The sequence below is a fragment of the Patagioenas fasciata genome, chromosome 2 (assembly GCF_037038585.1).
Source record: "Patagioenas fasciata isolate bPatFas1 chromosome 2, bPatFas1.hap1, whole genome shotgun sequence".
Classification (NCBI taxonomy): Eukaryota; Metazoa; Chordata; class Aves; order Columbiformes; family Columbidae; genus Patagioenas; species Patagioenas fasciata.
Genome location: NC_092521.1, coordinates 81,433,505 through 81,456,755, shown reverse-complemented (window position 1 = coordinate 81,456,755; position 23,251 = coordinate 81,433,505). Strand labels below are relative to the sequence as shown.

General features: G+C 38.4%; 1 protein-coding gene across 5 annotated transcripts in view; it reads left to right on the top strand.

The window, feature by feature from the left end:
* Nucleotides 1–23,251, top strand: part of CDH18 (cadherin 18) — a 560,106-nt gene that overhangs the window by 502,545 nt on the left and 34,310 nt on the right. For all 5 annotated transcript variants that reach the window (XM_071804488.1, XM_071804489.1, XM_065830393.2 and 2 more), the window contains one exon: nucleotides 12,890–13,026. In XM_071804488.1, the coding sequence (XP_071660589.1) occupies nucleotides 12,890–13,026 (137 nt within the window). The remainder of the gene's footprint in view (nucleotides 1–12,889; nucleotides 13,027–23,251) is intronic.

Below are 23,251 nucleotides of genomic sequence, written 5' to 3'. Positions count from 1 at the left end.
AGGCCATTTGGAGATAGGGGGATTGGAAGGAAAAATATTTCCAAATATTTTGCTTTTTGTATTACTCTTTTTTTTTTTTTTTTTTTTTTTTCCCAAACAGGAATTTGTAACCACTTATTGAGACCAGAATATTAAATTTCCATATTACTCAAATAATTGAGGAGAAAACTTGTCCTTACCTTGTCTACCTTATTTCTACCGCTCCCCCCCCAAAAAAAAAAAAAAAGCTCCCACACACACATTGGCCTTTATTTTTGCACTGTTGCTTTTATGTCTCTCTCTTCCAATGGAGAAAAAAGTAACGTACTAGTAAAATGCACCAAATCATGAAACTCTGAAAGGAACCAGTCCTCAGAAACATTAGAGGGCTTCTGCAAGGGCAGTAGCAGTTCAGATATCTTTGACATATCATTATATTGTGACCAGGTCCACTGTCTAGCCAGGCTTTATCCATCTCAGTGGAAGTGACAATGAACATAATTTGTGAGCCTGTGGACTTTTTGCGAAGATACTGATCCTCTAAGGCCTGGACTAACATGTTGGTATGTGGGACTCTGAAGAAGTACCAGGCTGGGTTGATGTGCCCTCAGGGTCTTCTTGAACCTCCTACTGTGGGAGGAGAAAGGCTGCTCTGAGAATGGGCAATTTTAACCCCCTTCTCTAGGAATCTTATCAATGCTTATAATATCTTACAGCTGAGTGTCAAAAATATGATGCCAGTGGTGCCCAATGACCCGATAAGAGAAAACAGGAACAAAATGAAACATAGGAAGTTTAATCTGAATGTGAGAAGAAACTTCTTTACTTTGAGGGTGTCAGAGCACTGTAACAAGCTGCCCAGAGAGGCTGTGGAGTCTCCTGCTCTGGACATACTGAAAAAACACTTGGACATGTTCCTGTGCAACCTGCTCTATGTGTACCTGCTTTAACAGTGGCGTTGGATGAGGTGATCCCCAGAGGTCACTTCTAAATGCAACCACTCTGTGATTCTGTGATTCCCTCACCTCACTTTACACACAAAGACTGACACTGTGCAGAAGGGCTTTTTCTTGTTTCAAGATTTGGCCACAGCTCAGGAAACAATGGGTTGGAAGTGGTGCGCAACCTCAGAAGCAGGCCAGGTCAGCTGGGCTCAGCTGTTGCTCCAGTGGAGGCAACGTCCTGCCCATGTGCCCATCACAATGGTGGGCAAAGAAGCATCTCAGAGGAGGTTGTTTTTCTCAGAAGTGTGCTCACAGTGCACTTAGGTCCTTCTGTACTGCTTTGCAAGAAAGTCTGAGGGCGATGAGATCACATCTCGCCTTCATTTCTGCACAGTTCCTGGTTCATTCAAAATAAAAATAGTGATTATGAAAATAAAACCCAGGAAGTTTCAATGTAACGTTCTTAGAAAGGACAGACCACACAGTTTCCAGGGAAGATAGTTACAAATAAGACTTGCACAGCTGATTTGCATGGAGCAATGGGGTAATGATTCCTCAACCAAATGGCTCAGATATGTCTCCAAATGCTGTGAGTCTACAGAACAAGATATAGAGCGGTGATTTGCTTCACAATTTTTCCTAATCCACTTGTGAGTGCTTTCCATTTTATGAGCATGCTCGTTGTTGTGTGTCAGATTGATAAAGCATTAGACAGACACAGTTGCAACTGTATCAATTCTTTGCTGTCCAGCTGCTAAAAGAGATACAGTGCTGAGATTTGTTCACTACCCAATTAAGCAACACTTTATTTTTGCGGCAGCAATGATTCTTTTAATCAGAATAATGCTCAGAGGAATAGTTACAGTAACTAACAATGCTGAAGGGAAATCTTTTTAAAAAATAAATTATTTGAGCTAAAACCCCCAAAGAAATAATGATCTCTATTGTTATCAGTAGAGAGGGAGCTGAACACTTTTTTTCTCCTTATATCCTCACTGCGATTTCATCACAGTGATTTCAGCTTGTTCCAGAGCTGAGCAGACTTCAGAGGGCACTGACTTGGCGTCAGTAATTGTACTACTGTTTTACTTTTTCAACCCCAGGAAAAGAACCTCTGTAGTAACAAATGTAGCTATTAGAGGTTTCTTTTATTCAGACATTATCTGGTTGGCAATTTGAGCTGTTTTAAAGGATTTTTCTTTTTAAGTTGATTTTTTTTTCTTTTTCTTCAAGTAGATATAATGCATTTAATGGAAACTTTTCAAAATGTTTTGTTTTAAAATAAAATATTATTATTCTATTTAAATATGAAAAGCAGACCATCGTATGCAACATGAAAAATAAAGATATTAAACCACTATCATGTATGAATTTTAAAGATAAAGTTATTTACTTTAAAAGATTTGTTCTAAATCAGCGGAAAACACTCCAACTTGTAATTAATTCACAGTGATTACTGCCTTATTGGAACATTCATGGGAAGCTAAACCCTTTTCATTGCACTGTGTCAAGTAGTCTGCTTCTGTACCAAAATCTTATTGCTTGAAAAGATCTGGGTTAAATCATGTCTTATATATTATCTGGTGTGCAAGCAGGTCTTGAAAGTTTCCCATACAATATGAAAGAAAGCATGACTATTAAACGCTCTAATTATAATTTTATTTTAGTATATTATTCATTTTAAATCTCTCCATGCTTACTTAGAAATTATCTTTTTTTCCTCCTGAACCCATACACTGAAGACTTCCATGGGGATCAGGGGTGAAAACAGCTTTTAGTTGGCAAGTTGCATATGTGCAACTTGCCAACTAAAAGAAGCAGCCCCAGGCTGCTAGTACTGCCTCAGGGCTGTGGTAGTGCCTGTTGAAACCCTGCCACCTTCCTCTAGGTGGTTCTTAGGTGGTGAGTCCATCTATCTTTCTGACTGCATCTGGGCTGTTTTCAGTGGAGTGGTTTTCAGAAAAATAATGTTGTTGCTGTTTCTCAAGCTTCTGCAAAATTAGTGACTCAGAAAAGAGCACAAGCGTAGTTTCAAGACCATTACACTTTCTGAAACTCTGGTCAAATAGTGAAAATATTTGCATGACATGGACAAGTTCCATCATATTAACTTGATCGCAGTTTGATGCTGTCCTATGAGGAACTGAAAGTCTTTATTAACACTGTGCCCTGGTAAGAGTAATTTCTGAGAAATCTGTTATGATAGAAATACTGCAAAGATAACTCACTGCTTTTGCTGCTACTGTGCAAACTTTGTCATGCAGTGGTACAGGAGGCAAATCACAGTTTTACACATTAATGAGAGGTCCTATCGTTATTTGTTACTCCCACTTATCGTGTTTGACTTCAGTTGTTAGCATTTCTGGGCAGAAATGGTCTCTTCACAACTACTTAGCAGAAGACTCCTGGTGAATGGGGTACAGGTACTGATAAACACTCTATGTGAGATGGTAGTGTCAAACAATAGGAAATATAAGCACCTTCCTTTTCCAGAATGATATCTATCATGGCTTGGTCAAAAATAACCTTATACTTTGTTGGATCCTGGGAAGGGTGATTGTTTTATTATATTAATACATTGGATTTTTTTTTTTTTTCTCTAACCAGTCTGTAAACTACCTCATTGTAATGAATTTTATTCTCTAGGGCTGAAATTGATTAGCTATTGGAAACCGAAGTAGCTTTAGTGCCTTCCTGATGTCACAAGAAAATGAACTTCTTTCTTCACTGTACTCTTGACACTACTGCTAAAAAAGCATTAAAATGCAGAAAAAATAATTATGAAGCATAAAAGGGCACATGGTTGTCTTTTATAGAAAACAATTGTTTTACTTCCAGGAAAGGCAAAACCAGTCAACCAACAACAAAAATATAAAAACTAGTAAAAAAATAACCAAGGAAAGTCAGAAGCAGTTGTGTTTTTTTTGTTTTTGTTTTTTTTTTTTTTTTTCCCCCTATGACTATCATACTGCTTATTTTGTGCCAAGTTAGAGAAGAATACAAGTGCATCCTCAGCCCTGATTCTGGCTTCTCACTTTTCTAATGGTCTTATAAAGGATGATGTCTCATAATGGTTATGACACATATAAATACTAATGGGCAGAAAAATGTGCTTTTCCAGCACCATACCTGGTCTATAGAAGCTATAATGAATTCAAAGTTGTCTTACCCTAGTTTGATTTAAATTAACACCCTTCTTTTCCTTTCTTTAAGACAGTATACTGAAAAATTACAAATTACAAGTTCATGGGATTAGAACAATTAATATGGTGTAGGAAATTGTTCTTCAATTCCTGCAACACATAGAGAAACTTATTTTAACTTTTACTGCATTGTTAGTAAAATACATACTTAAGTTCAATACTTTCTGGCATTGGGCTTTAGAAAGTAAATTTTCAGTAAATGATATTTTAACAGAAATGCTCATATGTAGATGAAAGAAAATATCCATGGAGTTTCACTTATTTCTAGTATTATTTCTGAGAATCTTTAATGCATGAGGTGTTGTGGAGGATTCTGGTTGTAGACTATTTTTCTGATGTAAAGTTTGTATTTAGTAGAAGTAGAACAAAAACTGAACATTTGCTTCAAACTCAATCATTCAAATTTTGGTTATGCAGCATCAACATATTAAGTGAAGGAACGTGCAGGAGAGAGAGCTGTGTGAGGGGATTGGATGGAAGGCTGAAAATGAAAATTGTATTTTAAAAAATTGTTTTTCAGTTCTTGCCCTCTGACATCAAAACCTATTTCTACACTGCTCTGCCCTACTGTCAGCAGGGAGAGGGGATAAGACTCCTACCCTGCTGGAAAACATAAAAGCCTCTTCATCTACTTGTATTCATTTGTTTTACATGCACTTGGAATGTCATCTAGGTGGAATAAGATCAGTTTGCTTTCTGCTATGTTGTGCACAGGATGCTTTGTTGGCTGTACTTAGGGCAACCTCTTGAGATCAATGCTGTTGTGCTGACTGACCGACCCTCCCTCACATGTCTGAATGGGGGAACATCCTCCCTCAGATCCTTCCAACTCTGCACTTGTGGAAGCAGAGGCAAACATCTGTCCCTTGCTGTGCTCAGATTCTCAAAGCATGACATTGCTACAACACTGTGATCAACACCTACAGAGACACACTAGTATCTTCCCAGGGTGTGTGAAATGATCACAGTTACTTAGCAGAAAGGAGTTGTGTCCTCTTCCATCTCACCTCCTTCATTTGTTGGCTCTCTGTATTTCTCCAGTATTATTCTTCTCCAAGATTGTCAGTAAATCAAAACAGAAAAAGAACACCCTATTTTGAACAGATGGAGAGAGAGGGGGATTTTTCTCCAATTTATGCTCTGATTCTCCTTCTGTCTTCACAGCAAGGAACTATTTTAAAATGTTTTTTTCATAGTGTTGAGGTGGGAGACCTGTTGCTGATTTTTTTTCCCTGTGGCCTCAAATTATTTTTGATTCTTCTCAAGCTATGTGTCCCAGACCTCCCACTAACAAAAATATCTGTCTCTCTGTGCAAGAACTTGTAAGCTGTTCTGACAGCTGTTCTGAGTAGGAAGCATCCAGCTTGAGATGGTGGTCAAAATCTTACAGCAACTAGAACTATCTCCATCCCTCACTTAAAACTGTGAGAGAAAAAATTAACAGAACATCTTCATATGGTGACTCTGAGAGCCTGATTTTTCATGCCAGGACATCATCTTTACCTTTCTATAATTTCTACTGACTTCAGAATGCCTCCAGTATTTAAAATTCTTTTATTCTTTTAGGAGTCAGCCTTCATATCTTAACATCTCCATAGTGTAGTGTTCTGATAGGACCATTCAACTCTATTAAATAGAGATAGATCTATCTATCTTGGTTTTATTTAGTTTAATATCTGTATGAGGAGGAAAAAAAAAAAAAAAGAAAAAAGATAATATGTAAGTAGAATACCATTATTTAACTAGTAAAGCTTTTAGGAACAAAAAGTCATTCTCACATAACACTGACTGCACTTTATTTCTTAGAAGCGTTGGAATATGAATGCTAATCTCCCTGAATAAAAAAGCAACTTCGATATAACAGTTCTGCCATCAACACATCTGTTTGAAATGCGTTTGGACAGTTGGAATCCTCTGAAGAGATTCATAAAGTCTGGAAAAGATGACAAAACTTTATCTTGCTTTGACTTCTGAATTATGCCTCTAAGGGTGTGGGTTGTTCTTAGCCTACATTTACTGGCAGAATTAGCTAGAAAAGATGATCAGTGGGTAACACATGCAGACAGAAACTGTCAGCTAGAAAAGATGGGTGTACAGAAAAGACTCATTTTCTTCAAATGAACATATTCCCATTTTACAGTGTCTAAGATGAGCAGTGTGCCAGCAATGCACAGGGGATGGGAATGAGAGCAGAAGCAGGACACCAGCTTCTGCATGAAATGGAAAACAGTAGTGGTTGTCTCTTGGAGGCCTTGCTAGGAGGCAGTGGTTCATTGATTGCAACTCCCTCATGCTTCCCAGGATCTGCCACCTCACATCTCCAGGACAAGGAGAGGAAAGGCTGCCATTCCTGCTGAGCTGAGATTTCAGTGTGAGAGGTGACCTGGGAGTCCCCTATGGGAGATAAGAAAATATCTCTGATCAGCTGATGGATGTCAGCTGGTAGCCAGCTTCAGAGCTAACTCAGTGGGAACAGCATATCAAACTGAGTTCCTGCAAGCTCTCTGAAAGGAACAGTATTTTCCTCAAAGTCATGCTATACCTCTATGGAAAAAAAAAAAAAAAAAAAGGAATTGTAAACAGATTGCCTTCTCCAAGCCTCCAAGCTCTCTTCAAACATATTTCATTTTCACAACTGGAAAGCACAGTTGAAGGCTGTAGTTCTCAGTGGTAGTCTTCTGCTGAGGAGCTTTAATGTCTCCTCAATCTACTAGATGCACTGCAGGGAGAAAATTCGTTACCTGCTGATTTGGCAGCCAACTTCTGACTCAGACTTCATGGTTGCTTTTCTCTCCTGGAAACATTTGTCTGAATTACTGGGAAATAGACTGGCCCTGGAAAGCAAGGCAGTGTAGTCCAAGGCAGTTGTCTCTTCACCACCTCATATGGCTTCAAGGGGATGTTGCTGGTTCCCAGGCTCACGGGGAGTGCCGCTGTCAAGAGGCAAAGAGATGAAAGGCATGCACTGACGTTATTGTTGCTTTCCAACTGGTCAAACATGGACAGTTGCACCTGATCAGCTCTTTCACTGTTCTTTGTAGTATACCTCCTCTCACACTGTACAGTTGTTCCTCACACATTTTTCCCTAAGGTACTTTTAAAGAAAAAAAAAGTCCAAACATAAACATTTCCATACTTTGAGACTGAGTACCTCTTTCTGAGAAGAGCTGCTTTTTTTTTTTTTTTTTTTTTTGACTTAGATGTATTCCCATATAATGACACATGATTTCTAAAAGATAGTGGTTAAATGATGTGAGTAGTCAGTTTAGCAGTGATTCTGTCCTCCTTCCATGACCTTTTCTAAGTTCTTTTTTGTAACCAGTTTCACTGATCATTAAAGAACTTTCTTATTATTTGCATTATTTACATATGTCTCAGTTCAAAAGCCCAAAGAAGTACTGTGACCTGTGAATCCAGATCTGGTTGAAATGTGGCTTTGGAAGTTTAATAAAGAATAACAAGTTTGTAGCCAGGGTGGAAACTTGTAACAGAGTTCTTGTTTGGTGTCAGTAAACAGGGTAATAAATAAAAACAGCATAATGAAAGGATAAGCTGAAGACTTGACTAAAGTCCAAGGAAAAAAAAAAAAAAAAAGATAAGTTAAAAACCCAGAATTCTTTCAAAAAGCAAACTCAGGTCTTTAAACACAGTAACTGGAGAGAGACAAGCTGGAATAGTAACAGACTGATGTTAATATTATCTTAAGACTGAATAATTTAGGGAGAGAGATTCTGAAAAGGCTTATGGGTTTTAGTTTCAGAAGCACCTGTAAAAGGTTTTGAAATCATTAAAGATCCTAAACTCCGTAGCATCTTTTAAACCCTCCAATTTTAAGTATTCACTTTATTATTATAGACTGACTAATTTAATAATGCAAACTGATTTATACATCTAGAGTGCCCTTCTGCCTAAGGCCTATCTTGCATATTCATCTCTCTTTATTTCCTAATTCACACAAATGTTTTTAGTTTTCAGTAAAAATGGTGTGAATATCTACTTCCAGTGAAACACAGCAAGTAAGGAATGAAGTTGCAGGAGCCAGGGCCTTGCTTTCGTCAGAAGCAGGAATAAGGACACAGATGGAAGCTGGGAATGCCCTTCTGTTGAGTGACTACACTTAATAAAAAAATGGCACATATTCTATTTCCCAGTACTAGTAGGACTGAGTTTCGGTATTGAATTTCCCTCAGAATGTCTTCAGATAGTGTGACTAATAAGTTTTCTATATTCATGATCTTTTTTAAATGTAGTTTCTTTGAGACTGGTTTCTGTTGCTGGTTTGGACATAAACAGTTTCTAGAGAGATGTTTATCTAGGCGTGTCTTGTTATTAAGTCTCATTTTTAACATGTGCCATGCCACTCAGATATGCTGATTAAATGGTTAAAAGTATGCTAATTCACACAAGATTGTAATGGGTAAATGTCTGTAAACAAATATCTGCAACAAATATTATAAATTCATTTTTCAGTAAATGTATTCTAAGAACAAACAATCAACTGAATTAAGGATAATTTTTGCATTGAGGTGTAGACAAGTGATCTCTGCAGTGGGTGGAGAACTCGCTGACAGGAGTCATGTGGAAAAGGTGAGAGCTAATGGGTACAAGTTACTCCTGGGGAGGTTCTGATTGGATGTAAGTGGGATATTTTTAGTAAATACAATCATTGGAATAATCTCCCCAGGGAAGTGGTGGATTCCCCAGCATTGGACACTTCTGAGATTCAACTGGATAGGGTGCTGGGCCATGTTGTCTAGACCATGGTTTTGGGCAAGAAAAATTTCAAAAGGTGACCCTTGTGGTCCCTTCCAACCTGGTATTCTAGGATTATATGATGATTTTATTAATCACTTTTAAAGTAACTTTGAAATTCAAAACTTGCACTACAGCTTTTTGCAGTCTAAAAAAACATTCAAGAACAGCTCAGTAGAGGTGGAGGGAAGAGCAAGAGAGGAATGCTATGACTGTCTTTGTTTCCACTGTTATCTCACTTAAAGTAAGTATTTACCAGGTGAAATAAATTCAGAAGCCTAAGTAAAACATTGTTGACTCTGGAGTATGGTATATTTATGGATATACCCGGTCTCTATTCTCAATATGCAAATTAATCAGAGGCCAGTACAAAGACCTAAAATGTTAAGCACTTTGTAAATACAATTGAATTTGTTATAGAGTCCTCTCACATTCATGATCAAGAAAAACTCTGTCCATCAGTGAATGTTTCAAAATGTCCGTAACCAGATGCAAAAAGTTGCATGTGAAGGGGAAATACTACTGTGGCTAAATTAGAAACATTTTACATTATTCTAGTATCCAAATAAAACTGTTAGTAAGTTACCTCCAGATCACTTTGTTGCCATTAATGACACAGAAAACACAACTGAAATTATTTTACTAATACTGAGTTCTAGAAACTCAGAGCTTTGACCTTCTATAGAATACATTTAAATAACTGATTTAGGAAAATATTTTTACATTAACAGAAAAAAACCCCATCATTTCTTATCAGTATCAAACATTAGGTAGTCACAATTCATAACAGAATCGAACTTCAGTTTTTCTACACAAGCTTCATGTTTGGGACAGATATTTGTCAGTGTTGGTTCTCTACTTCACTCACAGAGGGAGAGGTAATAATTTTTTTACAAGTCACACACACACAAGCTGCTGAGTATTCTTATTGCATTACATGTTTGTTTGTTGTTTTTCTCATTTAAGCCAAATTTGAAATTCCGTCTGTTTTTAAGCTACTGTCTACAAATACTACATTGCATTATTTTATGGTTATGTGGTCAGCACAATACTGACTCACAGAGTAGTCACTGTGCCTGATGTTGATAATAAGTAAACAATGTCCACAGTAATAAATGTTTGCAGGGACAAGACTCATGATTTGCGTTTGCAATACATATTCCATAAGAAAAGGTCAGTGAAGCATATTGGGACTTTTTTGGCAAATAATTCTTGTCATTTTCAGGAAACCCCTAGAGCCAAGAAAAACAAGTCTGTAGTAGGAGATAAGGAATTACATTTTATCATTTCCTGCTTGGTTGTAATCTCTGCCAGTGAAGGGTCCCGCTAAGGTCTCCAAGAAAATTATTTGAGAGACAATTATGCTTGCTGTACTTCTTCTGTCAGCATTCCAGTTCATCACGTAAAAGATATTTGTACACAAATATATGTGCACTGTCCATCTTGCTCAACACAACCAAACATTCTTTATTCCTGTCTCAATAGTAGTATAGTCAAGATATCCCAACAATTTATCATAGGTCAGGTTTCCTACACTGGGTGCGTCAGGTATAAGACATGGGAGGATTTCTCCAGTGAAGCACATCTTCTGTACCAGGTTCAAGTTTCAACGCAACACTTGCAAGCATGGTAGCTGTATGGACTTTTAGAGGTTACTACCACCCTGCCTCCAAAGTTTTTATAATTAGTAAAAGGTAAGGCTAGCTATGCACAGAGGAGATACAACTTCTCCACAGATATCGGCACAATCTTTCAAAACACTTTCATGTCAAACAAACACTTGGCAACTGAGGCCTCCAGGGACACTGGAAAAATTAGTTCTGAAATTGAACAGCAAATCCTAATTCCCAAATAAAGAGGTGTGGGTAGCCTGGAGCAATATTGCCACATGAAACAATGCCAATAGAATAATTGTGTGGATTTTTTGTTTACTTGTTTTTGTTTTTTTGTTTTGCTTTGTTTTGTAATGGGTCCTCAGAGGATTCCAATATTCCTCAAAAGGAACATAAGTTTTCTTGGGTAACTGTAATATTCAAAATTTCATGATCACTGGCTGATAAATGTCGGTCAAGAGTTTCCTTTTAGTTCACCTCCTGGGTTTATGGAGCACTGAGAAGCGCACCAGGTTTTGGAAGTGAGTCTGCAATGCCCACTGTGATTCAGCAATTAGAAATTCAGCTTTTTTTTTTTTTTTTTTTTTGGTTCTTTTTCTGGCAAGAAAATTTGTTTTGATTTTTTCACTGAATTCAAGACAGACTGATCAAATAATCTCCTCTGGAAAAAAAAAAAAAAAAATTCCTTATTTAAATTCTTAAAAATGCTTGCCCCATCCCCTACATAATCAAGATCTTGCCGATCTGCTTTCAGCATGGAAACAGTTCGAGCCTACCATCTGCTTGAAGCAACTTCAGTTGCCATGTTGAACATCCCAAGTGTCTTTATTGAGCACTTCTGGAGTATTTTAGAATGATGATTCTCAAATATTGGTAGTTAATGAAGGGCACATAGGTTCTGACTGTAGCTCAGATGGGAGACAGCAAGTTAAATCCTTATTCCAGAGAAACATTAAATCAGTGGGAACTGATGTCTGCTGTCTCTCTAACAGCTCCCTCAGTCATGTGGGAGATGTTTCACTCTTCACGATATCAAAGAAAAATTTGAGAGCAGGTAAGAAAAGATTTTCTAGTCTAGTTTTGATTGCTTTGATTTCCAGTGCCTGACGTACCATTTTTTATTTACTGGAAATACTGTAAGCATGAAAAGAAAATATTGTGTCCTATCCCTTGACCAGTTAAGGATAGGACACACTCAAATTGCTGTCTCCTCCAGTGCTTTATTTCCTTTGCTTTTTCATATGTCATATTTACTTTAATATATCATTCAATGAAATGTTTGTTTGGTTGTTTGTTTTTCTTTTCTACAAACAGTCTAAATAAGTACATTGAGAGAGAAACACATCTGAAGTAATTTGAATTTTTTTTTGAGCTTGGCAGCCTTTCTGTTCATCACTCTTTTTATTAGCTGACAATTACCTTTTTGGTGATGTAGAAATAAGAGCAATTGGGTGGGACAAATAGTTGATTTTGACTTATGCATAGCCTCCATACATGAAAAACGTCACAGAATGAAAGCAGGGCTGACTGATTATGGGTAAAAACAATTATTGTACATACAAGACTATTTTTCCTTTTTTTTTTTTTTTTAATCAAGTCTGAAGTTAGTGAAGAAGGTTTGATGAGTGTCTATAATTGTCTCATTTGTTAAAAGCCATTTTAAATTATTCCATCTTTGAGAAAAAATGGCTTGCCAAATCTCCTATTTTTTGTTCCCTCTCTCTGCATCCGTTATCCACTTCACTTTCTCTGCTAGGCAAAGTGTCCAGAAGTCAAGGGAGTTAAACAGGGCTGCTTAGTCCTGCTTCTAGGCTAGTGTCAGTTGCAGCTCTGGGAATCAGCCCTTTGTGCTCCTAGTGTCTGTAATGGTTATGTTCAAAACAGCTCATGTCATCATGTTATCAACTTCATGTCAAAGAGACATGCTTCAAAACAGGTACCAGGACTGAGCATGCTTGTTTGCAGTGACAAGCAAATAAGCAGAATAATGTCTTCATATTTTTCTGTTTTATTTTCTACCTTTACATTTAATTATTTTTTAGTCAAAATATGTGTTTCTTACCTTTGACAGGATAATATACTGTTGCGTAAAATACCACCTGCTAGCAATTTGTATGTTTGTGACTCACAGTGGAAACCTTCTTATGTATCAAAAGGAAAGTAACATTATGAAAGAAATGAAATATGGTGTTACTTTGGGTATCTCCATAATACATATTTTTTTCTTAGGGTGTTTTAAAAATATTTAAAATATTAATTTACTTATTAAATATTTGATTTTAAAATATTTAAAAACATTATTTTAAAAGCTTGCAAGTAATATTTTTATGTAACTTTCTATTACTTTGGATGATACATACTACAATGAGTATATTTTTATCGCTTTATTTCTTCACAGATATTTCATTGATCATAACACAGAAGAAGATAGTTATTTCACCATTGATGCTAGTACTGGGACCATTAAGACTGCCAAGATCTTTGACAGAGAGGAGACCCCTTGGTACAACATCACAGTGGCTGCTTCTGAGATAGGTAGATAATACATTTGGCATACAGTATTAAAAATAAAAAAAAAAAAAGGAAAATAACAATTTTCAGGTTTTAAGAAACACTATATTGAGATGTTATGTTCTTTTTATTACCATGGGGGTTTTTCAGCCATTGATGATAAAGGAGAATTTTCTCTGTGTTTGTAAATTCCCGAATTCCAGAGATCAAATAGACAAAACCTCATGTGCCTATGTGATTCCACCTCTGTAAATTTAACATGTTTTTCTATATGTGATAGGAGGCTGCCACTTTACCTGGGAACAGTTCCAAGCATTCAGTGTCCTGAAATCAAAAGCTTGTCACATTTGTGTTTCATATTTCATATATATTAGAAGATAACACTACATAATACTGAGAAATTCATCCTTCCATCTTGTGTCTGTTCTTACCGATTTTAGTGAATTGGATTTTAAATATGCCAATATTAATTTATATCTGACAGGTACCTAGTAGTTGCTGATTATCAGGGTATACCTCTGGCCTTTTAACAGGCAAATTGCCAAGTAAAGGTAAAAAAAGTACTTGCCTATGCATTTGAAAGGCCTTGAAGTCTGGTGAATTTCCATTGCCTCAGGTAAGTCCTGCAACAGCCTAGAAACGTCTGACTCAGTAGTCCCAGATCTATATTTTTACACGAGGCAAGTACAGTTTAAAGAACATTGCAGTTAACTTTTAAAATATAGGATCTTTATTTTGGCACAGTCAAAGTTTTAAAGGTGAAAAACTCAACAAACCAAACAAAAATTCCTAACTTAGCTCAATACATCCAGTCCTGCTAAGTACTCTTTGTGATACTCTCTTTCAGTGGCAGTGATTTTGATCAACATGTGAACTACTGATACATATATTTGTTTGTGTGTGTGTGTATTCCATCATTGCCAGATGATGTCATACAGGTTTTACCTGTAACAAGTGTCACTGACATTATTGAGCCACCTCAGCCTCCTCTGTTTTCATTTGTTTCATGTCCGGATTAAAAAGGAATCTGTTCTGCCACTGCATCACTAGCACACACTACAGAATTTACAGTATACAAATATTTCATAAGGACAACTTTTTTTTTTTTTTTTTTAGTAATTTTTTGTTGTAAATAGTAAAATCTGGAGTTTGTGGTTAGCCCTTTAAAAAAGGTAATGACTGATAGTTCAGTGTGTTTGATGGTGTCTTCATACATTATGTGTTATTTCAATGCAGCATGAAATAAAATGTAATTTAAACCTAATCATAAGCAGGTGGATAGTCTTAATTTGAACTGAGATTTGAAAGCAATATTGAGCCATACTAAAAAGAAGTAGTCACTAGTCTTTTTGGAAAGCCATTCAAATGTGATTATTTTGCAGAAATAAATCTCAGTACCATTAAACTTAAATGTAGCTTTCTACACATTATTTATTTCACATAGGCAAATGAGTGGTAGTACACATACCATGCTGAGAGAATGGTAGGGAGAGTGAAGAAGGATTATGTTTATAACTAAAAGAGAACAGAAAGACTAATGAAAATGAAATGGTTGGGAAGGTAAGTAAATCTACAATGTCAGTCTGAAAAACAATTTGTTTATGAAAGAAAGGAAGAGGAAGCAGTTAAGAAAAGATGGATAGCAGGCTGACTGACAGGCAACCTAAACTATGGGCAGCCTTTTCTTGTGTCCGCTTCTTTGGCCATTTCCTTACCTACAGTAATTTGAAAATCACAACCCTGTTGTATTCTTCCAAATCCATTGTGAATTCAGTAATTAAATCTAGATGAAAGGAGGAGTATCTGTTATGTATACAGATACAAGACCAAAACTCTTACATTAAGTGCTATCGCAGGCTTTTGTATCATTATCTTTCAAGTCCATGCACAAGGAATTGCAGAACTGAGACTAAAGCTGAAAAATAGGTGGAAAGCTATGACCAAAATATTATTTAGCTGTGAGAGTGGCATGGAAGAAAGCATCTGTAGCTTCTGACACCATTTTCTTAGCCAGAAACACAGCAGAATCTGCAAGGCCCAGAAAGATTGAACTGCTTCAACGATAAGAGGTGCTCTGATGAAATAATGTCATGGTTATAGTTAGTTTCTTGAAGTGTTTTCCTCTCTTGACTTTATGCTACAGTATACTAGATTTTCTATTGAGGACTCTACATACTATGTTCGGGACAAGGGGAAGGACTACAAATCAGTGATAATAGGATTTTAAAATATTGTTTCATACAGAATTATTCAGATTTCATTAGCTTGTTTGAATTATTTGAAAAAGTTTATAAAAGAGTATTTGAAAGAAGGAGATACAATTTGCTTAGCTGTATTTAAGGCTTTTGACCAAGTCTTTGATAGGAGTAATAGAAATAGGAAAATACTGAGCAAGTGCACAAAGTTTTATAATAAATGAAAGACTGATTTAGAAGAAAGAAATACAGTCACAGTGAATGGTTGTTTCTTTGAGAGTGGAAAAAGTCAAGGCTGAGCTATTTTAAGGAATAGTGTAGGATCTGTCAATTAGAATTCTTCGTAATGACAGTACAGAATGATAGGAAGTGACTCGGATTCCCAGACAACCTCCCTAGCTTTTAAGAATTAAGGAAGACTGAAAGAAACTCATGTAAGAACAAGACACATTGAAGTATGGACTAGATAAATGAATGGTGAAGGGGACTGAAAATTGTCTTAAACGGCAGGCTCAAAGGGTTGTGATCAGCAGCCCAAAGTGCCGTTGGAGGCCATTCAGTAGTGCAATACTCTCAGCGGCTGATACTGGATGCAATACTGCTTAATCTCTTCATTAATTACCTGGTTGATGGGACAGAGTGCACTCTCACCTAGTTTGCAAATGACACAAACCTGGAGTAATGGCAGATACACCAGGGGGTCATGCTGCCATCCAGAGGGATCTTGACAGGCTGGAAAATGGATGAAAGGGAACATTAGACAATTCAGCTATAGGAAATGCAGAGTTGGGCACCTCGAGAGGAATAACTGCATGCACCAGTACACAACATTCCCACCCAACTTGGTGTCATCTACAAACTTACTGAGGGTGCACCCGATCCCCTCAAAGAAGGCTCAGAATGAGCATATTAGTGTCTTTAATTATCCAATCCCTATCAGAGTAAAGAAATTAGTAAAGATTATAGAATCATAGAATCATAGAATGTTCTGAGTTGGAAGGGATCCACAAGGATCATAGAGTCCAACTCCTATTCCTGCATATGACAACTCCACAGTTCGCACCATCTGTCTGAGAGTGCTGTCCAGTCTCTTCTTGAATGCTATCAGGATTGGGACCATGACTGCCTCCCTGCGGAGCCTGTTCCAGTGCTCCACCATCCTCTGGGTGAAGAACCTTTTCCTAATGTCCAACCTAAACCTCCCCTGGTACAGCTTCTTGCCATTGCTTCACGTTTCATCACTGGTCACCAAAGAGAAGAGTTCGGCACCTGTCCCTCCTCCTCCCCTTGTGAGGAAGCTGTAGACCATGATGAGGTCTCCCCTTAGTCTTCTCCTCTCCAGGCTGAACAAATCAAGTGACTTTAGATGCTTCTCATACATCTTCCTCTCCAAACCCTTCACCAACTTCGTAGCCCTCTTCTGGACACTTTTATATCCTGTGATACCCAGAACCGCACACAGTGTTCCAGATGAGGCTGCACAAGTGCAGAGTAGAGCGGAAAAGATAAGCAGAGATGAGGAAAGACTTATCTGAGTGATATCCAGTGAAATGACAGAAGACAAAGTACACAAATTGAAATACAGAAAATTCCATTTTAACATTTAAAAAAAGTTTTTGCTATGGGATTGGTCAAAAATTGGGACAGGTCACCTAGAGAAGCTGTGGAGTATCTGTTAGAGATATTCAAAACCTGGTTGGACAATGGCCAAGGTGAGGTACACTAGCTGACTGAGCTTTAAGCAGGGGATTTGGACTTGCCAGTCTATGGAGGTGCCTTCCAACTTCAACCATTCCATGATTTTGCGATATTTGGAACTGTGTGTTGAATGTGGAGAAGAAAAAGGGTGTCTGTTTCTCACATATAGTGATGCATTCTCAAATTGTGAGTGATTCAATTAAGGTTTCTCTACAGTATATAATAGTGCTGATAACAATAGGAACAATAACTGCAAAACCTCGAATAACAGCCTCTGCAAGAAAAAGGTGGGACTAAAATAGAAATGGGTCAACTTCTGGCAGTTCCAAAGCCAGTTTCAGCTGGTAAAGTAAAGATGTGCCTCAAGGTATTCAAAGCAGTGCTACAAATAGGACAAGTAATAGTATCCTTGAAGTCTTTGTGCTTGCTAAGAAAGAATAAAAGTTGTGGGGAGAAATAAACACTGATGATTCAAGGAATCAGAGAATGTCTCAATTTGAGATCAAAGTGAGGATTATAATTTTCACTAGAAACTACTACTTAGAAATACAGTAAGAAAAACTGTGTGAAGGAACTCCTTTTAGGTATTAATTCTAACAACTGGACTGATTGTGTTCAATATCTGCTCAACAGAGAGAGAGCAAACCGGCTTCTAGATATGGTTTTCAGATGATGTAAACATCAAGAGATTACTGGGATTCATAAAGTACTGGACATTTAGATGGATGATAAGAATATCTGTGGTTGTAATAAGAAATGTGAGTTTTTTTGAAAGTAAGATAAGTACTTATCTTTCGGGGCCGATCCAAAAGTTTATGTTTCAGAGATTTATAAGATGCTTTCACAGTATCACAGTATCACAGTATGTTTGGGATTGGAAGGGACCTCAAAAGATCATCTAGTCCAATCCCCCTGCTGGAGCAGGAACGCCTAGGTGAGGTCGCACAGAAATGTGTCCAGGCGGGCTTTGAATGTCTCCAGGGAAGGAGACTCCACAACCTCCCTGGGCAGCCTGTTCCAGTGCTCTGTCACCCTCACTGAGAAGAAGTTCTTTCTCAAATTGAAGTGGAACCTCCTGTGTTCCAGCTTGATCCCATTGTCCCTTGTCCTATCATTGTTTGCCACTGAGAAGAGCCTGACTCCATCCTCGTGGCACTCACCCTTTATATATTTATAAACATTAATAAGGTCACCCCTCAGTCTCCTCTTCTCCAAACTAAAGAGCCCCAGCTCCCTCAGCCTTTCTTCATAAGGGAGGTGCTCCACTCCCTTAATCATCTTTGTTGCCCTACTCTGGACCCTCTCCAGCAGTTCCCTGTCCTTCTTGAACTGAGGGGCCCAGAACTGGACGCAATATTCCAGATGGGGTCTCACCAGGGCGGAATAGAGGGGAAGGAGGACCTCTCTCGATCTACTGACCACCCCCCTTGTAATACACCCCAGGATGCCATTAGCCTTCCTGGCCACAAGGGCACAGTGCTGGCTCATGGTCATCCTGTTGTCCACCAGGACCCCCAGGTCCCTTTCCCCTACACTGCTCTCTAATAGGTCATGCCCCAACCTATACTGGAACCTGGGGTTGTTCCTGCCCAGATGCAGGACTCTACACTTTCCCTTGTTAAACTCCATCAGGTTATCCCCCGCCCAACTCTCCAGCCTGTCCAGGTCCCGCTGGATGGCAGCACAGCCTTCTGGCGTGTCAGCCACTCCTCCCAGCTTAGTGTCATCAGCAAACTTGCTGATAGTACACTCAATTCCCTCGTCTAAATCGTTAATGAATATATTGAATAATATTGGCCCCAGTACTGACCCCTGAGGCACTCCACTAGATACTGGCCTCCAACTGGAATCCGCATCATTGCCCACCACTCTCTGGCTTCTCTCTTTAAGCCAGTTTCCAACTCACCTCACTATTGTCTAGACCACACCTCCTCAATTTAGCTGTGAGGATGCTGTGAGGGACTGTGTCAAAGGCTTTACTGAAGTCAAGGTAGACCACATCCACCGCTCTGCCATCATCCATCCACCTTGTTACATTCTCATAAAAGGCTATGAGGTTGGTCAAGCATGACTTACCCTTGGTAAAGCCATGCTGACTGCCCCTAATGACCCTCTTATCCCTGATATGCCTTGAGATGACACCAAGGATAAGCTGTTCGATTACTTTCCCAGGGACAGAGGTGAGACTGACCGGTCTATAATTACCCGGGTCCTCCTTCTTGCCCTTTTTGAAGACGGAGTGACATTTGCTTTCCTCCAATCCTCGGGCACCTGTCCCGTTTCCCAAGACTTGACAAAAATGATGGAGAGTGGTCTAGCAATGACTTCAGCCAGCTCCCTCAGCACCCGCGGATGCATCCCATCTGGACCCATGGATTTAGGGATGTGCAGACTATTTAATTGTTCCCTAACCCAGTCCTCATCGACTAAAGCAAACTCCTCCATTAACCTGGCTTCATCCGGGGTCTCAGGGGTACAGGGTTCCCCAGGACAGTCTCCAGCAGAGTAGACAGAGACAAAGGCGGCATTCAGCAATTCTGCCTTCTCTGTGTCTTCTGCCACCAGGGCACCCACCTCATTCATCAGTGTGCCTACATTGCCTCTGGTATTAGTTTTATCTGCTATGTATTTGAAAAAGTTCTTCTTGCTGTCCTTGACCCCTCTCGCCAGCTGTAATTCTAAGGAGGCCTTGGCTACCCTAGCTGCCTTCCTACATCCTCTAACAGCAGCCTTATATTCCTCCCAAGTGGCCAGTCCCTGCTTCCATGACCTGTAAACTCGCCTCTTCTGCTTGAGCATACCCAACAGATCCCTATTCAACCACGCAGGCCTTCTGGCTCCCTTCCTCGACTTCCTATGTGTGGGGATGCTCTGATCCTGAGCATGGAAGAAGCAATCTCTGAATGTGATCCAGCTCTCTTGGACCCCTTTTCCTTCAAGCAGTCTTGCCCATGGGATTTCCCCCAGCAATTGCTTGAAAAGGCCAAAATTAGCCCTGCCAAAGTCCAGGGTTGCAATTCTACTTGCTATTCTGTTCCTGCCACATGAGATGCTGAACTCCACCATCTCGTGGTCACTGCAACCCAGGCAGCCCTCAACCTTTACTGCTTCGACCAGACCCTCTTTGTTAGTGAGGATGAGATCCAGCAGTGCACCTCTCCTAGTCGGCTCCTCCACCATCTGCATGAGGAAGTTATCATCAATGCACTGGAGGAACCTCCTGGACTGTGGCTGGCTGGCTGAATGGTCCTTCCAGCAAACATCAGGGAAGTTAAAATCACCCACAACAACCAGGGCCTGTGACTGTGAGGCCACTCTCAGCTGCACGTAGAAGGCCTCGTCAACTTCCTCAGCCTGATCTGGTGGCCTGTAATAGACACCTACAACCGTATCACTCCTGCCAGCCTGCCCCTTGATCCTGACCCATACACTTTCAACTCATTCCTCATCCGCTCCTGGGCAGAATTTAGTACATTGCAGTTGCTCTCTCACATAGAGAGCAACTCCACCACCACGCCTGGCTGGCCTGTCTTTCCTGAAAAGGACGTAGCCATCCATGACCACATTCCAGTCATGTGAACTGTCCCACCACGTTTCTGTAAATGCCACCAGGTCATAACCTCCCGACCGAACACAGGATTCTAACTCCTCCTGCTTATTCCCCGTGCTGCGTGCATTGGTGTACAGGCATTTCAAGGAGCGAGCAGAGCACACCAATTTCTCCCTAGGGGCACAGGAGGCCACCCAGTCCTCATCTGTCGGGAAATTTTCACATTTTTCTCTTATGAAGGTGGTAAGTGTGTAAAACACATTTATAGGTCTACCAGTTCACTGATCTTTTTGGGATGAAGTTGCAGTGTTCTTGAGTGTCTCCAAAATCCTCTGCAATGGCTGAGAATGGAAAAGCAGATAATTTCCCACTATTTACCAAAAAGATCAATTTGAATGCAATGAATGCATAAACTTATTTTTGAAGGGTCCAGAAAGAGTTGTTTATCTGTAAAGCTATGGAGAAGCTGCAGAGAACAAGAAAATTGAAATAACATGATACCTGCCAGGTTCTGTCAGACAACCCAGACTTAAAGAAATGCTAGCAAGAGGTAGTAAAAAATGACCATATGAAAGGATATTGTGCAGACAGAGCTTTCATCTAACAGTGTATTAGAAATCAAAATATTAAAGATACATCATTATGCAATCGATTTTACGGACAAAGCAAACATCTCCAAGGCTGTCAGACATTATCAAATATTGGGGAAAATCCACCAACCAATCAACCAACCAACCAACCAAACAAACAACACAAGTAAACAAACAAAACCCCACAAAGATATTCATCTTTGTTTATACACCTTCTGTATCTACTTCTCCATGCATATTCCTCCTACTAGCTTCAGGGAATAAGACACCAAAGTGTTGAGTTAGAGCAACACCTCATTTACAAAATATGGAATACCCTGTGATGTGGTATTGAAAGAATCCCAAGAAAACAGAGTCATTAAAAATAACAACAAAAGCAACCTTTCAGTGATATTTTCATAGAGGGCAAATAAACCTTGTGCAAAATTAAAATCTGTGAAAAAGGCAGGACAGCTCACAAGAATAAGAGTTTGGAACAGCTAGCTTGCCAGAAGTAGGGTAAAAACATGAAAGTGCAGGTGCTAATTATAGCATAAGCAGTTTTTTTCATCAATATGTTTTGATAGAAACAGAAACAATAACAAGAAAGACAGAATTATGCAATTCACAGGAAAACAGGATACACACAGAGAAATAAAGCTTTTCAGCAGTGACATATAAAACCTCTTGAGATTTTGAATCAATATTGAAAGCCCTATATTTATGTTAAACAAACAGATAAAGTACATAATTAGAATGAGGTGCAGTTGTATATTTTCTTTAGGTGCACAGGGATATTGCTATCTCATATTGCCATCAGCCAACAGCAAGTTATAAGAAGAATTTTTCAGTTCTTTTTCCTGATCTATGGTTGCATTGCAGCGGAAAAGGTGTTCTTAAGATTGTGGTAGGAGATGAAAATATGTTACTTCTGACAGCACTACATGAGACTGTCATATGAAGAATAAGAACAGAAGATAGAATTAAGGTGTAAGCAAAATAAACCTGTTAATGTTATTAAGAGGCATACCGATTTATTTTTTAAAAAGTAAAATCAAAAGATAAAAATACACAGTTTATTTCTGTTTATTTTGAAGTGCATGAAAACAACATATGCATTGCCTGAAGGAAATGAGTCTAAGGAGCAGTATCTTCCTGGCATACAGCACTGAAAGAATTTAAAAAGAACAAGAACTGATGACATTTTATTTTCTCCATCTACACTTTTTCCCATAATCAAGAGTATCTTTAATGCCTTGTGACAAATAATTAATTTTTGGAAAAATGAATCTTTTTTTCAAGATCTGAAAGTAATCTAAATCAGAACAAATTGCTGTAACAGTGTTACAATTTCAAAACTCTCTGTATCTGAGGGACAGAAGGATTATTTTTTTTTTTTTTTACTATTATTATTATGAGTGAGTTTGTTGCTAACTTTGTCTTTTTTTTTCTTTCCTTGAAGTGATTTTTTTCTTACACCGAATATAAAATTTCCTCATAATGCTTTTCTGTCTTTTTTTTTTCAAAACTCCTGGGTTTTTAACAATACAGGGTACACTTTAATAATGAAATTCACTCTTTTTTTTTTTTTAGCATCAGTACAGAGTAATTTTGTCTTATGCATTGTTTGCTACTTTTATGATAATTTCTGTAGGTACCTTACAGAACCAGACCTAAGAGTGTTACTTTAAGCCATGACCCCACCAGGAAAAAAATCACATATGTTCTTCATCTTTGACCTCACATTCTACCTGCTAGCTCAGTTTCAAAGGGTTTTCATATTGGTAACAATTGCTTTATTTTTCCAAGAAACAGAATCTACCACAAATGTATTTTCCTAGATGTGGACCACATTGAAGTAAATTTTAAAAACTACAAGGTCTGAGTTTTAAGACTATTTTACCCATGGAGTAGTGAGAATTGGATATCTGACATCTTCTCAATGCTGAGAGCTAGATGCAATACGGGTACCCTGTACAAACTTTCAAATGATATAAAGTTTATTTTTAGCCTTCATAACTTGTCTACTAATGGACCATAAAATCACAATAATACAATTTGTAGTAGAATGCCATTCTCTTACATGTATTTATCAATGTAATAAGGAAAACCTACACAAAACTATTAAAAAAAAAAAAAAAAAAAAGAGTTGTTGAAAGGCAGCTACTTCTCCATTCTGCTCAAGAAGTAATGATCCTAATTTCAAGTTCAATGCTTCTTTCCCTGTTTATCTTGGC